At 39.9% G+C, this 19,160-nt stretch overlaps 1 protein-coding gene across 1 annotated transcript in view; it reads right to left on the bottom strand.

Annotated features, from left to right (window-relative positions):
• The window catches only part of C8H3orf70 (chromosome 8 C3orf70 homolog), a 107,834-nt gene that overhangs the window by 71,806 nt on the left and 16,868 nt on the right, over nt 1-19,160 (bottom strand). Inside the window, exon 2 of the mRNA XM_063429888.1 lies at nt 12,948-13,209. Coding sequence (XP_063285958.1) covers nt 12,948-13,131 — 184 coding nt within the window. The 5' untranslated portion in view covers nt 13,132-13,209. The remainder of the gene's footprint in view (nt 1-12,947; nt 13,210-19,160) is intronic.

The raw sequence follows: 19,160 nt of genomic DNA, 5'->3' as shown, positions 1-19,160 counted from the left end.
CTCTTAGATGATCTTGTACTCCTAATGAACTTACTGGAACTATAGGAGAAAACCACACACACAAACACACACTACATTTAGAAAGTATTCAGACCCTCTCTTTTTTATGTTGCAGCCCTATGCTACAGTTTAACTATTTTTTTTTTCTACATCAATCTATGCTCAATACCCAATAATAACAAAGTAAAAAACTAATATTTGTTTTTTACAAAATTGCAAATGCATTAAACTGAGATATCACAATGACATAAGTATTTACACCCTTAATTCAGTACTTAGTTGAAGCACCTTTGGCAGCGATTACAGCCTCAAGTCTTTTTGGGTATGATGTGACATGATTTGGCCATTCATTTCTCAATATCCTCTCATGCTCTGTCAGGTTATATAGGAACCATCAGTGGGCTGCTATTTTCGGTTGTCTGTAGAAATGTTTGATTGGGTTTAAGTGGCTGGGCCACTCAGGGACATTCACAGAGTTGTTGTCTTGACTATGAGCTTAGGGTAATTGTCCTGTTTGTAAGCTTCTGAGTGCTATGGACCAGGTTCCATTACACATATCGCTGTATTTTGCTGTGTTCAGTTTTACCTCAACCCTGAACAGTCTCCCAGGCCTTACTCTTGAAACACACCCCAAAGCATGATGCTACCACCACCATACTTAACCATTGGGATGGTATTGCACAGGTGATGAGCAGTGCCTAGTATCCTACAGACATGCTGTTTTGAAATGAGCCCAATCTTCCTTATCTCAAACCAACCAGGGCATCTTGTTTATCAAAGTCTGAGAACCCTTTAGGTGCTTTTTGCTAATTCCAAGCAGGTGTTCATGTGTATTTTAGTAAGGAGAGGATTCTACCTGGCCAGTCTACTATAAAAGTCAGATCAATAGGTTGTTAACATGATGGTTGTCCTTCTGCAAGTTTATCTCATCTCCACACATCTCATCTCCAGGCTCACAGACAGCCTATTGGCTAGTCCCATGCATAGTGGATCATGCAGAGAGTGCTGCTAAAGGGCTTTCTGCATGGTTCCAAAGCAGCAAACCAGCCTCACGTCATGATGCTCCCTCCACCCTACTGAACTGTTGGGATGACGTGTTCATGTTGATATCAGGTGCCCTTTTTTATTCTTCCCAAACAACTCAACCTCAGCCCACAAAACATTTTTCCAGTAGCATTGTGGAATGTCAAGGTGGTCTTTGGCAAACTTCAGGCACGCAGCAATGTTTTCTTTTTATTTTTTTGAACTGCAGTGGCTTTATTTGTGGTGTCCTGCCATGGGCACCATGCCTCTTCAATGTTTTCCATATAATAGACTCATGAACAGCGATGTTAACCAGTTCCAATGATTTCTCTAGCTCTCACTCTAGGGTTCTATTTCACCTCATTAAGTATTGTGTGGTGTGCCCCATGAGACCCTTCTTTGCGAGGCATGGTTCACATCAACAGATGGTTTTTGTGAATAGCAAACACAATATTTTTGAGTGCTTTTTAGGAGTCAATGTAGCTCTAATCCACACTTACAGTCTTGTTTAATTTATTGGACCCGTGGTTCGCAAATTTCTAACTCCAATTAGCTTTTGGTGAAGTCATTAGCCACGGCATGGGTTCCCAATTATTTTTTCCAGTGGAACCTTTTGACATAATGCGCTAACAACGTGGAACCCCAAAAAGTTTTGGCGCTGTAGCGCATTTAGTAAATAGATAGTAGTACTTAGGAGCCGGTGTGCTTCTGTGTGTACAGTTGGTGTTTGTATATAATGTTAGCGTTTTGATACACGGGTGTGTTTGTATGTAATGTTTGCATTTGAATGCAGGGGTGTGTTTGTATGTAATGTTTGCATTTGCGTGCAGGGGTGTGCTTGGATATAGTGTTAGCTTTTAAATGTGGATGTACATTTATGTTTAGTATTAGTGTTTTAGTGTTTGAGTGAAGGGTGTGTTTGAGTGTTTGTATATAAATTTGACATTTGAATCAAGGGGTTTTTGTATGTAATGTTTGTGTTTGCATGAGTATGTTTGCATGTTGTGTTGGTATTTGATTGCTGGGATGTATGCACATATACTTGTTTGATTGCTGGGATGGTGTTTGATTGCTGGGATGTATGCACATATGATTGCTGTACATATGCCACGTACATACATACACAAACAAATTAACACACAGACACACATATAACAACATTAACACATACACACATTCATATACACACAGACACAAAGATACACACTGGCACACATACACACACACACACCCCAATACAAACATACTGACATACACACACTCACACTCAGATACATACAGTGACACATACACAAACCTTGACACACTGACACACACATACTCTTTGACAGACACACATACACTCTCACTGACAAGCACACATACTCTTTGACAGGCAAACATACAAACACATACACACTCTCACTGACAAGCACACATACATTCTCACTGATCAGCACGCATACACTCTTACTGACAAGCACACATGCACACACACTCACCGACAAGCACACATACACACTCACTGACAAACACACATACAAACTCCTTAACAGACACACACACAATTTATTTATATTTTTTAAATTTCACTCCACCCAGCCTTTGGAGGTGCTGGCATGGAGTCTCTATTTCCCTGAGGTCCAGTGGGGCTGCTGGGCTAAGCGGCTGGCATGTGGTCCCTGCAGTTCAGCGGCTGGAGTACAGTGCGGACGGCCAGGGAACAGTGATCTTCCTGCTCAGCTCCCTTGCGCGCCTCTTAGTGATGCCGGGGCCGAAGTCATATTCCAGCTCCGGCCTCACTGCGGTGCGCGCACAAGTGACATGAGCCGCCCGTCTCAATTATCAGCGGCGGCCATTTTGTTTACCAGGGTTCCGGGGAACACCAATTGGGAAACAATGGCCTAGGGTTTTAAATAATTTTTCTAACCTATACTGTGAATAGTTGAATGATAAATTTAATATGGACATGGACAATACAATAATTTGTATGTAATTAGTTAAAACAGATTGTGTTTGTTGATTACTCTGACTTAGATGAACATCAAACCGGATTTTAAGACAAATTTATAAATAAATGCAATAATTTCTAAAGAGTTCACATCCGTTTTCATGTTACTATATTTCTCATTAGTGCCTTTGTCTTTTATGATTGGTGTCAGCCTTTGTTTCTACTGGTACAGACACAGCAGCCTTACTCAAGTCTTAATAAAGACCACATTCCATAAATAAAATACATGTCTGATTTATCATCAGCAAAGTCAGTCAGACAAGAATCTGGGTTCCTAACACAGTACTCAAGGGTCACTGTGTGCTGCAAACCAACAATCCAGGTTTTGTCAATACGTCCATTGGAACAGATCTGGGAAATGACTAAATTGAAGGCTGTTGCTGTGTCTTGGAAGCTGGTTTGGAACTTCTTGTCTGCAGCACTTAAAAGTGTCCAAGTTGTCAGTCAAACCCTTGTCCAAGTCAAATTTGAGGCGCCATAATACCCAAAGAACCTTATTGTGTTTTAAAGATAAAATATTACATGACTAGAGCATGTTCAGAAAATGTCAATCTTTGGGGCGGAGCCTAACATCCAGACCGAGCGGACGTGTCAGGTCCGAGCTCCGACACAAAACAAACGATTTTGGGGGTAAATACCCCACTACCTGGCGCAAATCTGCTCGGGAGAAGCATAACCGTAGGGGGGATACCCAAATCAATAGCCTGACGACCCGGAGACCCACACTGCGGCTGCCGAGGCCTGTGAGACAGAAGGAGAGGGAGAGACGGCCGCTCTCCTCTCTGCCAGCCTGCTGCAGAAGCACCTCGACCCTCAAACCTCCTAACCCCCCCCCCTCCCCAGACCGGTGGGGGATATCCCGGTCCTCGCCGTGAGCCCGGAGTGCCACACCTGCACAGACAGACAAGACACAGCAGAACTCCAGGGCCGGCGACACATGAGGCACGCACAAGATGGCGGCTGAGTACTCACCACGACAGCGGTTCCCGCCTGCAATCCCAAAGCAGCGACCAGACAGCAGCACCGACCTCACAAGGCTGTTCGCCAAGTTCTGGGAGAAGCTGCAGCTCCGAGCACAAAGCGCACAGACAAGTCGGAAAACCCCCAAGAGAGCAGGTGAGAGGGGCCACGTGCAGCCAAACATGAGGGGGGCACCCCTGGGCACGGCACTGGATCACTCACCACCACGCACCCTCCACAGCCCAATACAGCCCTCCAAAGACTCACCTCAAACTAAAGGAAATCCTGGGCCCAACAGAAAAGCAGCGCATCAGCGCAGACTCAAGGGGGGAAAAACATACCAAGGCAGCCCACGCAGACGGCGGAGCGTAAAACCTAACCCGGCCGCGACCACAACATCACCACCGCGAACCGGCAGAAGCCAGTGTCCACGCCGACCCACAAAAATTCCAACCGGGAACACACGCTACGCACCAGGCGAACCGGCGCCCAGCACTGAGCGATGGCCCACCCATGACCCTCACACCGAGCTCCAGTACCAAGCCTCCAGAGTCGGAATGGGATGACCAATATGGACTGCCATAAGGACTAATCATGCTCCGCAGTGTACAGAAGCAGGTTCAGTCCAAAAGACACGCAGTTAATCTCCTTTAAGTTACTTAGAGTTAGCCACTCTTGTTTGTGCCCCAGCACTTCTTAGATGTTAGTCCACCGCCTGTGCTCATAATCTTCACTGGCCTTTAAACCCTGTCTCACTCCCATAACAGAGTGCTACAATATTAGGATTGTTCATTAAGCCTGTATACAAGCCTATCTTAAAGTAGCTACACAACAAAGTTAAGCAGGCTTTCATGTGTTAATTTCTATGCAACTAAATTCTAAGCCACCCCTGTCTTGCCACCCCTCTCAGATACAACGAAAATGTTGATGCTTGTTTAAACATATACCATAAAAACGTGCATGTTCCTCATATGTCACTTAATGCTTTAAACATGTTTTATTGATGCTTGCTCGTGCTGATGTGACATATAGTAAGCCTGTCTGTATTTTTTCCTATATGCACAACCAAAATAAAGAATTATAAAAAAAATGTCAATCTTTATCTTCAAAAAATTTACAAAAAATACTCTGCTTTGGCTCTATACAGTATTCTCACGTTCTAAGTTCCCTATAAATATGCCTTGTGCGGTTGGCTGACCGCCATGCTCCCCAGTTTTGCTGGTTTACGGTGCAGGGATTTTATCTGACTGTTCAGAATGTGAGATACTTACGGTACTGATGCAGTGTTTCATCATTTACCTTTTATATACGTTTTCTGCTTTTAAGGTGCATTTTTACTCGTCTATATTGTCTAGAAAAAAACTGACCATTCTCACAAATCAAGTTCTTTAAATTCATTAAATTATATTGGCCTTGAGAAATTAGATGGAAGGTTAGGCAGCATTGATAATGGAACATTATCTTGGAGAAAAAAACAACATTATTTGTGCATTAAAATGCTTTGTAGAAAACTGCGGTTGGTTTGATGTTCTAAAGCAAAGTCATTTTTTTTGTTTCTATTCCTTTATTCCTTTTTTCTTCTTGTTTGCTAACTAAGCGTGTAACATCCATCTGATTCATCTCTGGCACATAAAAAACCCCTTCACCTTGATCTTATTGTATAGATTTGCTTTGTTTTGTATTTATATAGAAGCAATTAAATCAAGAGGACTTACACTACATGGATAAAAGTATTGGGACACACCAACTAATTATTGAATTCATGTGTTTCAATCAGACCCATTGATTGTATAAAATCAAGCATCTAGCCATTCAGTCTGCACTTACAAACATTTGCGAATAAAAATTGGGTCATTCTCTAGAGCTCAGTGACTTCAAGCATGGTACTGTGATAGGATGCCACGTTTGCATTTAGTCAGTTTGGGACATTTCATACCGTCTAGATATTCCACAGTCAACTGTAAGTGGTGTTATTGCAAAGTGGAAAGGTTTAGGAACAGCAGCAACTCAAAGCCACGAAGCAGAAGACCACGTAAAGTCCCAGAGTGGTGTCATCGAGTGCTGAGGTGCATTATGCGTTAAATTCGCCTATGCTCTACTGATTCATTCGATGAAGAGTTCCAAACTTCCACTGGTTTTAATATCAGCACAAAAACTGTGCGGCTGGAGTGCCTGATGTCACAAATGCTCTACTAGATGAATGGGCAGAAATACCCACAATAACACTCCGAAATCGTGTGGCAACTGGCAAGCCTTTCCGGAAGAGTGGAAACTGTTATAGCTGCAAAGGGGGACCAACTACATATTAACGTCTATGTATTTAGAATGTGATGTCATAAATGTTCCTGTTGGTGTAATGGTCAGGTGTTCCAATACTTTTGTCCATATTGTGTGTATACTTCAGGGTACATTCATAAGATACCAAACTGCAGTAAATTGAAAGCAGTATTTCAAAACTTAGACGAAAAAATGCTGATTTGAGTTAATTGTCTTTAGTAAAACCTGTAAGCTATATAAATGTAAATGTTAATCATTTAATAATATTTGCTCTTTAATGTGTCTGCATAAAAACATGAACATTCATAGACATGTCAAACAAAACCATTACTTGTATGTGTTTGATATTCATCGCTTTATGAATTTTAATATATTAATTGGAATCTTCACAATTACACAAGTTATGCTATTTCCTTTCTTTTGCTATAATAAACTGAAGAGAGAGACCAAATTCCTGTTACTACTTGTATTGTTTTATTCAAATATATAAGTTCAGTAGTTCTACGCTAGGTAACTGTAGAAGCCCCATGATTGCATGACACATCTGAAACGATCCAATCATTTTTGGGGAATAAAAACTAGGGGATTTATATAAAAAGAGGATGAGATGTTTGTCTTTAAAATGATAATTTCTTTAAGTACAGAATCAGTTGTAAATCAATTTTAGTAAACAAAACTCAGAAAACAGAATACATTCAATAAGGTGAAGAAGGGGAAGGTTTGCAAAGAATGCAAACAAGAGACGTGTTTTTAGCCATACCCCAAATAAAAAATGCATAATTAAATCAATGCATGTTTGTAACTACTGATCAGTCATCTTTTTATTATTATTATTTATTTGGGCACAGCAATGTCAATTTAAACAAACCTGTTTCTTTAAGAGTAAGATAATCCCAGTGAAGAATTCACTCTGGATACCACCACTGGAAATGAAGCTGGATAACAGGAGGCCACATCAAAATTGATGTGATGTGACATTGTGACAATATGAGTCATCACAGGTATCTTCAGCATGCTATGTATATTTCTAGAAGGTCTGGCTTCCAGATTGAGATAATTCATATATGTGGCTTCACAAGACATTTTGCAGTCCCATAGCTCATTCCATGTCTGACAGTGGCATGTATAATGTATGCTGTGATTGAAATGAACTGGTGAATAGGAGGTAAGAGTCTGTAAAAGATAATAATGTCTTCTTATCTTAGAGCAATTCATTAACTAATACTTTAATAGTATTTCATTTTGACAGGCCAGCTGCTGATATGAATCAGGACTGTATCCTGTCAAATATCAGTTAGTTGAAAATCCATCTACTCTATTAGTCATACATGAAATTGTATCTTTAATATAAAAAAATGCCTATTTCATAAAATATTTAAGAAAATATTCTTTAACTATATTTGTGAAGTCTTGACTTAAAACCATTATCGTAAAAATAATATCTTTTGCCTTATATCTTTTCTGTTTGGTGTTTTCTGTCAAATAGATGAATAAAGTGTTGTTTACAGATATAAAGTACATTGAGATTTTATAGGTGCTTAATATTTAATGAGACTTGGAACTTATAAAGAAAAACTCTTCTTTTTGGCTGTAAAACTCATGAATTAAATACTTGCTTTATAAAATCTTTATGTCCGTGTATTTCATTGCAACCCATCAGATATCCCAGTAGTGATTCTTTGGAATCTACTAAAATCTAACGCATAAAGGGAAGGCACGACTGTGGAAATGTTAGCATTAACTTAAAAGTAGAGTAAAAATAGAATTTGCAAACTAACATACATTTCCCCACCAAATAGGAATTTAAAGTGACATGGCCACTAAAATGATTTTATCCCAACATTTATTCATGTTAGTGATATTGTCAGCTAATCAAGCTAAAGCAGGTACTTCCATAATTATTAATAGTTAAAAACCTGACAATTTTTTATTTTTTGGTGGCCATTGGCCACCTAGGAATGGCAGACGCTTACTAGTAAAGTAACAAGCAAGTGATGTCAGCAGCCAATCAGAATTTATTATTTCTTAAGTAGTTCTCGGAACCTTGGGTTCCTGCCATGGCTATTATAACTAATTTTAACTTATGTAAAACTTACATTTTGCAAGATAATTAAATTCTGCCTATACACTGTACTAGCGGATTTAAAAATAGGTATTTTTAACAGCTGTCTTTCAAATCTTCAGCATAGACTCTTGCCAAACTATTGACTGACAAGGGAGAGCAAAAAAGACCTCCCACAGGAGGTTATCCTGTTCTCCATGCATAGGAGCTATGGCAACTTCCTGGCCGATGCTACTAGTATTGGCTACGGAGAATAGGAATGGGGTAACTGACATCACTCCGTTCAGACGCCAGCATGCTGACAATGAAGCCATGCAAAGGAGGTTTGCGCTCCTTAGAAAAAGGCCACAAAGCAGGACAAATCACAGATGAGAGTAGGAGGACCAAAGGGCAGATCGGAGGTAGATTTTACGTGAAGAGTAACAACCACGAAGACGAGGAAATGGTGGCGCTGGAGAGAAGGTCTCGTGAATATATTTTAAAATTTTTGTTAAATATATCATATATCTTTATAATATGTGATATATTCCATTTATATGGGCAAACTTGGTATATGCATGACCGGTTCACTTTAAAGAGTAATATGTTCTCTAAACACAGTATGTTCATGGAAATGCAAATATTAGCACATAGCTACTCTATTGAAACTTAACAGTATACAGAAAATTTCTTACACTTAGCCACATTAATTCGCTGTTACACCTATGCTTGAAGTGTTGCAAGTCAGGATGATATAATTGAGGTAGTGCACTACTAATGCCCTACTGGCTTTTTAGAAGCATTAAAGAGCATTTGTCTAGGTAAATACTAACAGGGCTGTTTAGATTATATATTTTTACGGGTGCATAAATTGCTGATACTTTAAATATAGTCTTGCCATATGTAGAATGTGTGCAAGTACAAGGTCTTGTTTGAGTAAATTACAAAATACTTAAAATACAAAAAAATGTATAAATCCAAAAAAAAAATATATATATTTATATTGCCCAAAACCTATGTATGTAGAGTAATTTGAGAGAGACCGCAATAATTTAATCAAATGAAATATGGTCAGGGTTGCAAACGCTCTTGGTCTGATTTCTCTTTAGTGATAAGCAACGTATGTTTCAACATTAATGAAATTATCATCCTTTGGCTCTCTCTGTGGCCCTTACCAATTAACTTACTGCATGACGTACTATCCATTAAATTAAGAAGGTGGGACACACAAAACTAGACCATGTTCTTTAAAACTGTCGCCCTAATAATGTACTCATGCTGTGCTGTCAGCTCCCGGGTGCAGGACACCATGAAGCAAGATCTGGATGGTGGGACAAAACCCTAAAATAAGAACTGTTCTGCCAAAAGCGGGACAGTTAGGAGACATGCAGCAGTGTTGTGGAAACACAAACTTTCAGAGCCTCTCTGTATTACGCAATAGAAAATATAATTGACATGTAGATGGCATGTATAACTTACTTAGATCATTGGAGAGCTTCTGTCACTCTGTTTCTCATCACTACTTAATTTTATTCAAGAGAATCCTTGCCGGAAATCGAATCCAGCCACAAGGAGATGACCCAATAAACCTAAAACAGCTGTCTGTCAGTGGGCATTTGGCATGTTTAGATCCTAACGTGTGCTTTGGTCTAAAAGCTATGTTTCAGGTAGCAGACCACCGCTAAGGGAAATTGCAGAAATGTGGGAAATAAATATAAATAGTGACAATCTGACAACGTTGTGTGTGCTTGTTTCCATATCCTATGAAATTCTGGGACTGGTGTGTAAGCATGACTTTTCAGAGCTGTTGTGTATAGCGTGACTTTTAAACACAAAATATTCTTAAATAAGTATATATCATGTATATGTTGTGAAACTTCCTTACCACAATGGCAGTGGAAGTGTTGGGGAGACCCCAAGTTTTTGGCAACCTGATATTAAAATAGTTTTACAGAAACCATATGGCCTGTACCCATATGGCCTCCATGTTTCATAACCACTAGACTAAGCTGTACTAGTTATGGTACTTAAGGCATCCCTTTAATATCAGGATAAGTTAAAGAAAGAAATGGTACTCAAGGCATTCCTTTAATAACAGGAAAAGTTAAAGAAGGAAATGGTCTACAAACAAAACCATTTTTTTGTTTCTACAGTGTAGAATCCACACCATCATGTTTATTATAGTAATGCACATGTTAGCACTCTGCAATCACACTATGAGACCGATATACAAAGACTGTGTAAATATAGTATTTGTATTTCAATGTAGTGAACAGTGAAATATAATAACAACACTGCAAAGGGAAACAACACAGTCACTACTTTAACTCAATTGTCAGGGTGGATAAAAATGTAAAGATGAAAATAAAATGTTTTTTGTTTTTATTATTTAAATCAGATTTTTTTTTAATAAAATACTTTTGGAGAAAAATCTATCTAGCCTGCCACAATCTGACGTTGTGGCAGGCGTATGCAGTGTATGGTCATATAATGTAACTAAACCCCCATTATTTTTGCCTAAATTAGGTGTTTTTAAAAAAACTAAATCTGTCAGCACCAAAGTAGCTGCTTAGTAGATAAGGGAGTGCGCTGGATTTTCATTTTTACTGTACTTATTGGTCCCCAGCAGCACCCTATTTAAGCATGTTTAGGTGAGTGCAGCCAACCCTTTGTTTTCTCATATAAAAATAGTTTTCTATTTAAGAAACATTATACTCCAAGGGTTTTTCAGCACAAGGCTGTATATTCATTCAATATTTATATTTTGGGTAAATTAATTATATTAATCCAAGTTAATTGAACTTGTGTCTGCGGAGATAACATTCCATTTTCCTCAATAAAAATATTATGAAATAAACATATAAAGTTGAAACAATACCGTAATCCCATTGTTCTTCTGCAAATCTATGTACACACAATGAACACCTTTATTATAAAGTTGTTTTCCAAATATGAGTAATTAACATATTAAACTGAAAATAGTTCAACTTGCAGTAATATCATCATTATTTATGCTTTTCTAATGGTATATAACAAAATCAGTTCTTATATTGTTAAACTAACCTGGAAATGTATTATGGTAAATATGACATTTTTATTTGCCTGCAAATAGTAAGTATTATAACAACCAGCAAAATTAGTTTTCATGCTTAAAAATTCGGATAAGTCGAGTCTTACTGACAAGTGAATTCAATTGTGATTTAGATCAACTTGATTTAAATCAAATCCACCCTGTCTATTGTCAAGAATAAAATCTTCTACATTACTGAAATGTTCTTCAAAGCCAGTTATCTTTATTAGGCAAATAGCAATTATATACCGGAAAGAGACTTGCGTCTCTCAAGTTCAGCCTTCCTCACATATGTTTTTGCTGTTGCGCTTCCAATTTTGCAACAAACTAGGAAAAAATTCCTTCTTGACCCCAAAATGGCAACCAGATATCTCCTTGGATCAAGCAGCTATTACCCCACTAATTAGAAACTATATCCCTCTATGTTATGTTATGTTTTTGGAAGTACGGTATTTATCCAAGCTCTTTAAACATCTGATAAAACCACATCTTCAGGCAGAGTATTCCATATCCTTATAGTTGTTTTCATATTAAATAATTAGTATCATAACACTGAGCTAGTTATTTTAAAACATGCTTTGCTTACAATTAAATGAAACACTCAAACACATAAATCACTTCAGCTTGCACTCAAACACATAAATCACTTCAGCTTGCACTCAAACACATAAATCACTTCAGCTTGGTGAAGAGGAAAATGTGTCCTCTTTTCTTCCACTTTATAAAAAAGAAGATTTCAATAGAAATTGGAACTTTTACACATTTACCTTGTTACACTTTTTAAGCTGCCAATCAGAGAGCCAGTCCTGATACTTCGTGGTTTGATTTGCTCACTGGTAAACCAGCTAAACTCAAGAGGCAGCAATTGCTCAGAGCACCTGTCCTGCAAAGACTCCTCAATGAGCTGCAATACAGCTCGTTATACAGCCTGTGATTGGACAGCCAGAGAAAGTCTAGGCTGAGAATGAAGGGGCAGCTTGCTGTAAGTGCAGATACTAGATACTAACATGTAAATTAATTTCTTAAAGGGACACTATAGTCACCAGAACAACTACAGCTTTATGTAGTGGTTCTGGTGTCTAAAGCATGTCCCTGCAGTGTTTACATTACTGGCTAGTTATTCTAGTGACAGTCACTCAGACAGCCACTAGAGGTGCTTTCTGTGCCAGCTCTGCACGGAAGCGCTGAATGTTCCCCATAGAGATGCATTGATTCAATACATCTCTATTAGGAAATGCTGATTGGAGCATTGCAGAAGAGAGGCAATAGCCTCCAAATGCTTTCCTATGGCAAAGCATTGGATTGGCTGGGATTATCAAAACTGATGATCTTAGCCACAGAGGTGGTACCAGGCAGGGCTAGCAGCGACGAGACCAGCGCAGCATGGGAGGCAAGGTGTGTAAAATCACCATTAATCTCCAGAGAGAGGAAGACCAAGGACCTATTGCTGTATTCCTGACACTATTGTTTTCCTTGAACTAGAAACTACACAGCCTCACCATATTGCAATATTTAATGACTGTAATGTCCTCATCTATATAAGCCTATATGCCAAACATAAAAGGATTGGTAATAAATAAACTTACAGTGGCACCACCCCAGGTGGCAGCACCAGTGGAGTCTGAAGCACTTCCCGTGGCTATGGGTAGCACAGATAGAGAGACCATCACAGGGTTTGAAATCTGGTCTTCCTGCACAGCTTCTAGCCAGTGCCTGGGCTTCATCCACTTTGTCATTTTTCAGGCACTTTTGGGCAGCTGTGGCTGTCATGTCTGATTCACAGGCACAGCCCGATTCACAGGCACAGAACGATGTGTCAAATCCTTGCAGGAGAGAGGATTCCTACAACTGAAGGAAAATAGAAGTTTGTTAAGTGGTTATGAAATGCACTACAACACTAGAAAAATCAAACAATGTGACACAAGGTATTTTGTCTGAACATTTTCAGCATGTATCCATTCCTTTTACTGTCTTCAGATCTGTCCATAGTGATTCAGTCAATACATGTACAAAAATGGACTGATGTAGAAGGCACAGATCCTCTTGGTCTATCATAAAAATAAAGAAATAACAAGGGGAAGCCATGGAGTAGAGACACAGAGCCTTTCACATCCTAATAGTTACTCCATAATTTAACACATGTAGAAAAATTCAGAAGCCAGGTATTCTAACAAATAACATAAGCATCACTTAACATTTTTTTTAAACCAGTAAGCAAACATTTTTGAACAAATATACAAACCAAAATAAAGCAAAAAAAAAAAAAACATTGAAAAGTATGTAATAAATGTTTATAAACTTACTCTAAACTTGGTCAGATTGCATTATTGGGCACACCTCTCAGTAAGGGGAGTTCCTTCAGCCACCCTCCCCCTCCCTCTTGAACACTCATCTCAGTTTCAGACCAGTCCCCTTATGACAGATCATTGTGCAGTAGCAGGGAGAGAGAAACCCGACACCAGAGCCTGCTCTGCATGATCACTGATCAGACTTCCTCTCGGCTCCCCCTGTCAGGTTGTGGCAAGGTAAAGAAATCTTCCAACTGCACATGTGAATCTGTCAGGTATACCCAATGCACTTTTCCAGCATTCCTAGGGATAGGACATTGATCAGTGTATCCCCTGGAGAGGGTGTGGAGGCATAAGAAAGAAGCAAGTACACATTAAACAAAAATCAGGCAACTGTCTAATTTAAAGCTAAAGCTTTTAGATGAGGCAGTTTTTGCAATATGATGCATGTTGCTATAAAGAGATGTAAATGCATTGTGTTATATGAATTATATTAAATAAAAAGTTTATCTTCAGCAGTAATAGAGATAGCAGCTAAAGTTTATAGGATTTGTCAAGCCCTCTGTTATGCCATGTTATACCACTTCAATACAATGTTACAGCACACGATAAAAGGAACACTAAGGCACCCAGGCCACTTCTTCTAAATAATGTGACTAGGGTGCAGTGTCCCAGGAATTTTAAACCATTGCCATTTTATAGATAAACAGTGGCTATCCTCCTGGAACTTCCGAAGTGAGAATTGAGTCTGACTTAGTTCCCGTGACATTGCATCATCAATTGCTGATCAAAGGAAAGCATTGGAGTCAATGCTTCCCTACGAGATGCATTTTGGTTTAACGAAAAGCCAGGAAGCAACACCTTCAGGATGACATTGCGGGAAGAGTGAATCTCAGCACCAAAAATAAGGGAAGTAAAGGGGGGCGGAGTCAGCAGCCATCCTGACTAGATGTTGAAGGCCCTCTTGGCAGATCTCCACTGTAATATCACAGCAGATATCACCCAGTTCAAAGAGGAAATCAATGGGGTGTCCGTGCACCTCCATGACACTGAAGTTAACACCACAGCCCAGAAGGTTTGCATTACCGGCCTAGAAAGGGTGCTGGCAGCACTCAAGCAGGATTTGCTCCAGACCCAGAAATGTATGGCGTCTATGGAGGTGCTGGAAGAATGTAAAAATCCGGGGCATAGCTGAGAGTGTTACCACAGCTGAAATCCCCCATGTTATTAGGCGAATGCTTAGCAGCCTATTTACCCCCAAACAAGTTAAGGCTATGGCTCTAGATGGCTGCTACTGGATACCATCATCACAGGCTACCTCAACAGAGATGTTATTATTCGATTCCAGCATGGCCCAGACAGACAAGCCCCCATGTCTGTGGTCCGCACAAAATCACCATACCAATTTAAGGAGCACTCACTAATGTTCTTCCCTGACATATCCAGAGCCACCATGGACTGGCATAGGTCCTTGCGACCCTTGAAAACTGCACTTGCAAAACACAAGATCCCTTACAACTGGGTAGCACCTAGATGCCTCTTGATACCTCGGGACTCGGGGACTTTGAGAATTACAGAAGCCTCAGCTGTTGCTTTCACCCTACAACAGCTTGGGCTCCCACCTGTGGACACAGGGCCACAGCCAACAGTGCAATCTAAGAAGCCAACCACCTGGGATCTGACTGCAGTACATCCGCTCAACAAGGAAATTCTGCTTCTGCAGAGATCCTTTGACTGCCCTCTCTATCCTGGATCCAGTTGTTTTATTAAATTTTTTGTTTAACTTAGTTTAATTTGTTTTTGGTGATCACTGTCTATGTTTATCTGACTACCTCCACTACATATCTTTACCACAATAAGGGTCCTTAGAGACACGTCCTGTTCCTTCCCCTCCAGATGGCATAGGGGATTTTAATTTTATTTTTTTAATTTACTTGCTTCTTCTTTCTTATGTTTTCCACACCTACTCCTGGAGGAACACTGATCTAACCATTCAGTGTTCTCTCCTCTATGGGCATGCCTGACATATGCAGTTGGAAGATCTCTTCATCTTGCGTCTTCCTGACAGGGGGAGCCTAGAAGGAGTCTGATCAGTGTTATTCATGCAGAGCAGGCTCTGGTGTCAGGTTTCTCTCACTCTACTTCTGTACAATGATGTCCTGTTTCTGTCAAAAGTGGACTGGTCTGAAACTGAGATGGGTGGGTAAGAGGGAGAGGGGAAGCCTGAAAAACTCCCTTAGCTGAGAGGTGTGCTCAACAATGCAAGCTGACCAAGTTTTTAGTAAGTTTATAAACGTTTATTACACGCTTTTCAAAGTTTTTTTCCCCTTCGTTTTGGTTTCAATATTTGTTTAAAAGTGGTTGCTTGCTGGTTTACAAAATAATTGTCATGTGATCCATATCCCTTTCATGTAACGTTTGAGCCTACCTGCTGCACATGGTCATTACAGACAGGCATTTAAATGCCTCTTTTCCTGTTCTTCATATTTACACTAAAGAAGAGTTGCTTGATGTGAAACAGGCACAGACCACTAACCATATAATACATATGCACAAAATTGTATCCTTTCCTAACCTAAATGCATAGGAGCCACTAGCTTTCTAATAGTAAAATCCAAATATGGAGGTTTCCCAAATAAAGGGAAATATATACTGAATGTCACACACAATGATCCTACCTAAATCAATTCTTCTCTTAGAGCAGAGGCAACCCTTTAGCAGCATTGTGCCAAAACAAGACTTTGAAGTCCCCTGGCGAGCTGTTCCTATTTTTTTTTTTTTTATAAATTATCTTGTGTGTTTGTTCCCATCTGCTGCTTGTATTATATATGGGAGCTGCAGCTGCTTTGTAGGGTTGTATTTGTGTTGTGTTATAATGTGTATGTGCTTAAGACATTTGTGTTACTGTGGTATCCCTTCAATGCACATTGCAAGGGTACAATTAAGACATATCACATACACTGCAAGACTCACAAAATGCTAAACACACACACACACACACACACAACCACAGTGTTAAGACACACACAACTATACCCATACATTTAAAATGCTGATTTTTTTTACGCCCCCTCCCTCCTTTTTGCTTACCATTTGGCATGAGAAGGGTGGCTTTCCTAGAAACCAGTGGGGACTGGCCTATCCAGGGACAACTTTTAAGACAGTGGCTGTTCTGGATTTTTAGTTTGAAGTCCCTTGCTCCTATTGAGCTTAATACAGAGATGTAATAGGCTATTTTAGATTAGTACATTTTATACTCATTTCCCTTTTTAAAAAAGCATTTTAGGCATTTCTAGTGAGACTATGGGCATTTTATCATGTTAAGTTTAGACCCTTAGTATAGATTATACGTATCTTTTCCATGGTATGAAATTGATTTGATGGGATTTGCAAGAATTGTAATGTATTTTTACATGTACTGTAACTACTTTAATTTTGTATGCCTTGTAGAGTCCACTTTAGCTCTTTTAGATTAAATGTATTTTATTCATGTTGATGTTTTGTTTTTTGTTATTGGTGCTCTAAGGTATGTTTTAATTAGCATTTTATTGTATTACTATTTGCAAAATAATTTTGTTTATGTATTATGGTCCCTTTTATGGTCCTTTAAATACTGCAAGACTGTAAAAGTGTTTGTTACGGACTTAACGGGCTGTGCTTCATCATGACAAAGCCCCACAAGAGGGGCAAAACAAGTTAATGAAAGCCTGGTCCGATTTTAAAGGACCACTCTAGGCACCCAGACCACTTCAGCTTAATGAGGTGGTCTGGGTGCCAGGTCCCTCTAGGATTAACCCTTTTTTTTTATAAACACAGCAGTTTCAGAGAAACTGCTATGTTTATACTGAGGGTTAATCCAGCCTCCAAAACCTCTAGTGGCTGTCTCATTGACAGCCACTAGAGGCGCTTGCGTGATTCTCACTGTGAAAATCACTGTGAGAGCACGCAAGCGTCCATAGGAAAGCATTGTAAATGCTTTCCTATGCGACCGGCTGAATGCGAGCGCGGCTCCTGCCGCGCATGCGCATTCAGCCGATGACGTCGCAAGGAAGAAGGAGAGGAGGAGGAAAGCTCCCCGCCCGGCGCTGGAGAAAGAGGTAAGTTTAACCCCTTCCTCCCCCCAGAGCCCGGCGGGAGTGGGTCCCTGAGGGTGGGGGCACCCTCAGGGCACTATAGTGCCAGGAAAACGAGTATGTTTTCCTGGCACTATAGTGGTCCTTTAAGGACTTATACAGCTAGAGGGCTAATGCTTTGGCATCTCTCCGGTTACTTAGTTCTTTACTGGGGAAGGAAGCCTGAGATCGATCCGGAGGACATAGCATCCACACGGGTTATCCTTGTTATATATGCCCTGTGCACTGTATGTGAACTCTCCCACAGGACCACTCTTTTCAAGTGTTAGGGTATTCATTTGTCACTTTTTTTCAATATACATGTAATAAAGCATATAAAACTATGGAGTGTTCCTTTATTTTTCTTTAAGGTAATCCCGATGAAGATGACCGTTTAATGAATATCTCCTCGTGGCAAACTGATTTCTGCAAATTCATTTTTAGTCCTGCAGAGACTTAATGTATACAATATTTGGCACCTGTATGCACAAACTTGTTACAATCATCACAGGTACTCTGCAAAAGGTTAAATGTTATCTTTTTGTTGCGACTGCTGTACTGAGACAATTACATTTGTCACCTATTTGTAGTGCTGCCAGTTATTTAAATTGCTGGGTCAGGGACAAGGCAAGAGGGGAAGTTCTTTTGGCAGGCTGTTCTCCTCCCGCATGATTTCTCCTTCACAAGCGCTGAGTGATCTGAAATCTTTTCCTCCCAACACTACCATGAGTGAATTGAGAGTTGCAATTGGGAACTAGCTGATATCTGAAGAAGTCCTATTGGGACCTCTGTCGGGCCGGCTCTGGGGGAAATCAGGTATCCCCTTCTTGTTTGGATCTGGCAGCCTCACATACATAGTCACCACAGATGTCATTGGTTGCTGACCCCTATCCTAGAGAAATACTGGATTCACTGCTTCTCTATGAGATGTACTGGGCTGGTGGAGCGTGGCAATTGGTGTGCAAGTGTCCGCAATGCCCCTCTATGAGAAGCACTGGACAAAAATCATAATGATTGAGGATTGGTCTACAACGAGGAGCACGGAATTACGGCTAAGTTTTATACTTTTTCTTTTTACACAGGGGACCCAGTAATTTGTGGTCAAAGTGTAAGCGTACTGGCTCTATGAATGATCACTGTGCATATAGACAATGGTGAAATATATGCACAAAACAGACAAAATTGGCCAAGGCCCAATATTTCTATGAAAATCTGAACAATAACACCTCAAACCCTAGAAACTTTTGGAAAGTCATAAATAAACTACAAACTCCCCCAATCCACTCCCAACCCTCCACTGTCAAAGTGGATAACCAAACCCTGCAACTTCCCTTAGATGTAGCAAATGCCTTCAACAAATAGGCAATATATTACATGCATCCTGAAACTACAAATGTGG

This window comes from Pelobates fuscus, chromosome 8 (assembly GCF_036172605.1).
Source record: "Pelobates fuscus isolate aPelFus1 chromosome 8, aPelFus1.pri, whole genome shotgun sequence".
Classification (NCBI taxonomy): domain Eukaryota; kingdom Metazoa; phylum Chordata; class Amphibia; order Anura; family Pelobatidae; genus Pelobates; species Pelobates fuscus.
The sequence above is the reverse complement of the archived record's forward strand: the minus strand, read 5'-3'. Positions and strand labels throughout refer to the sequence as shown.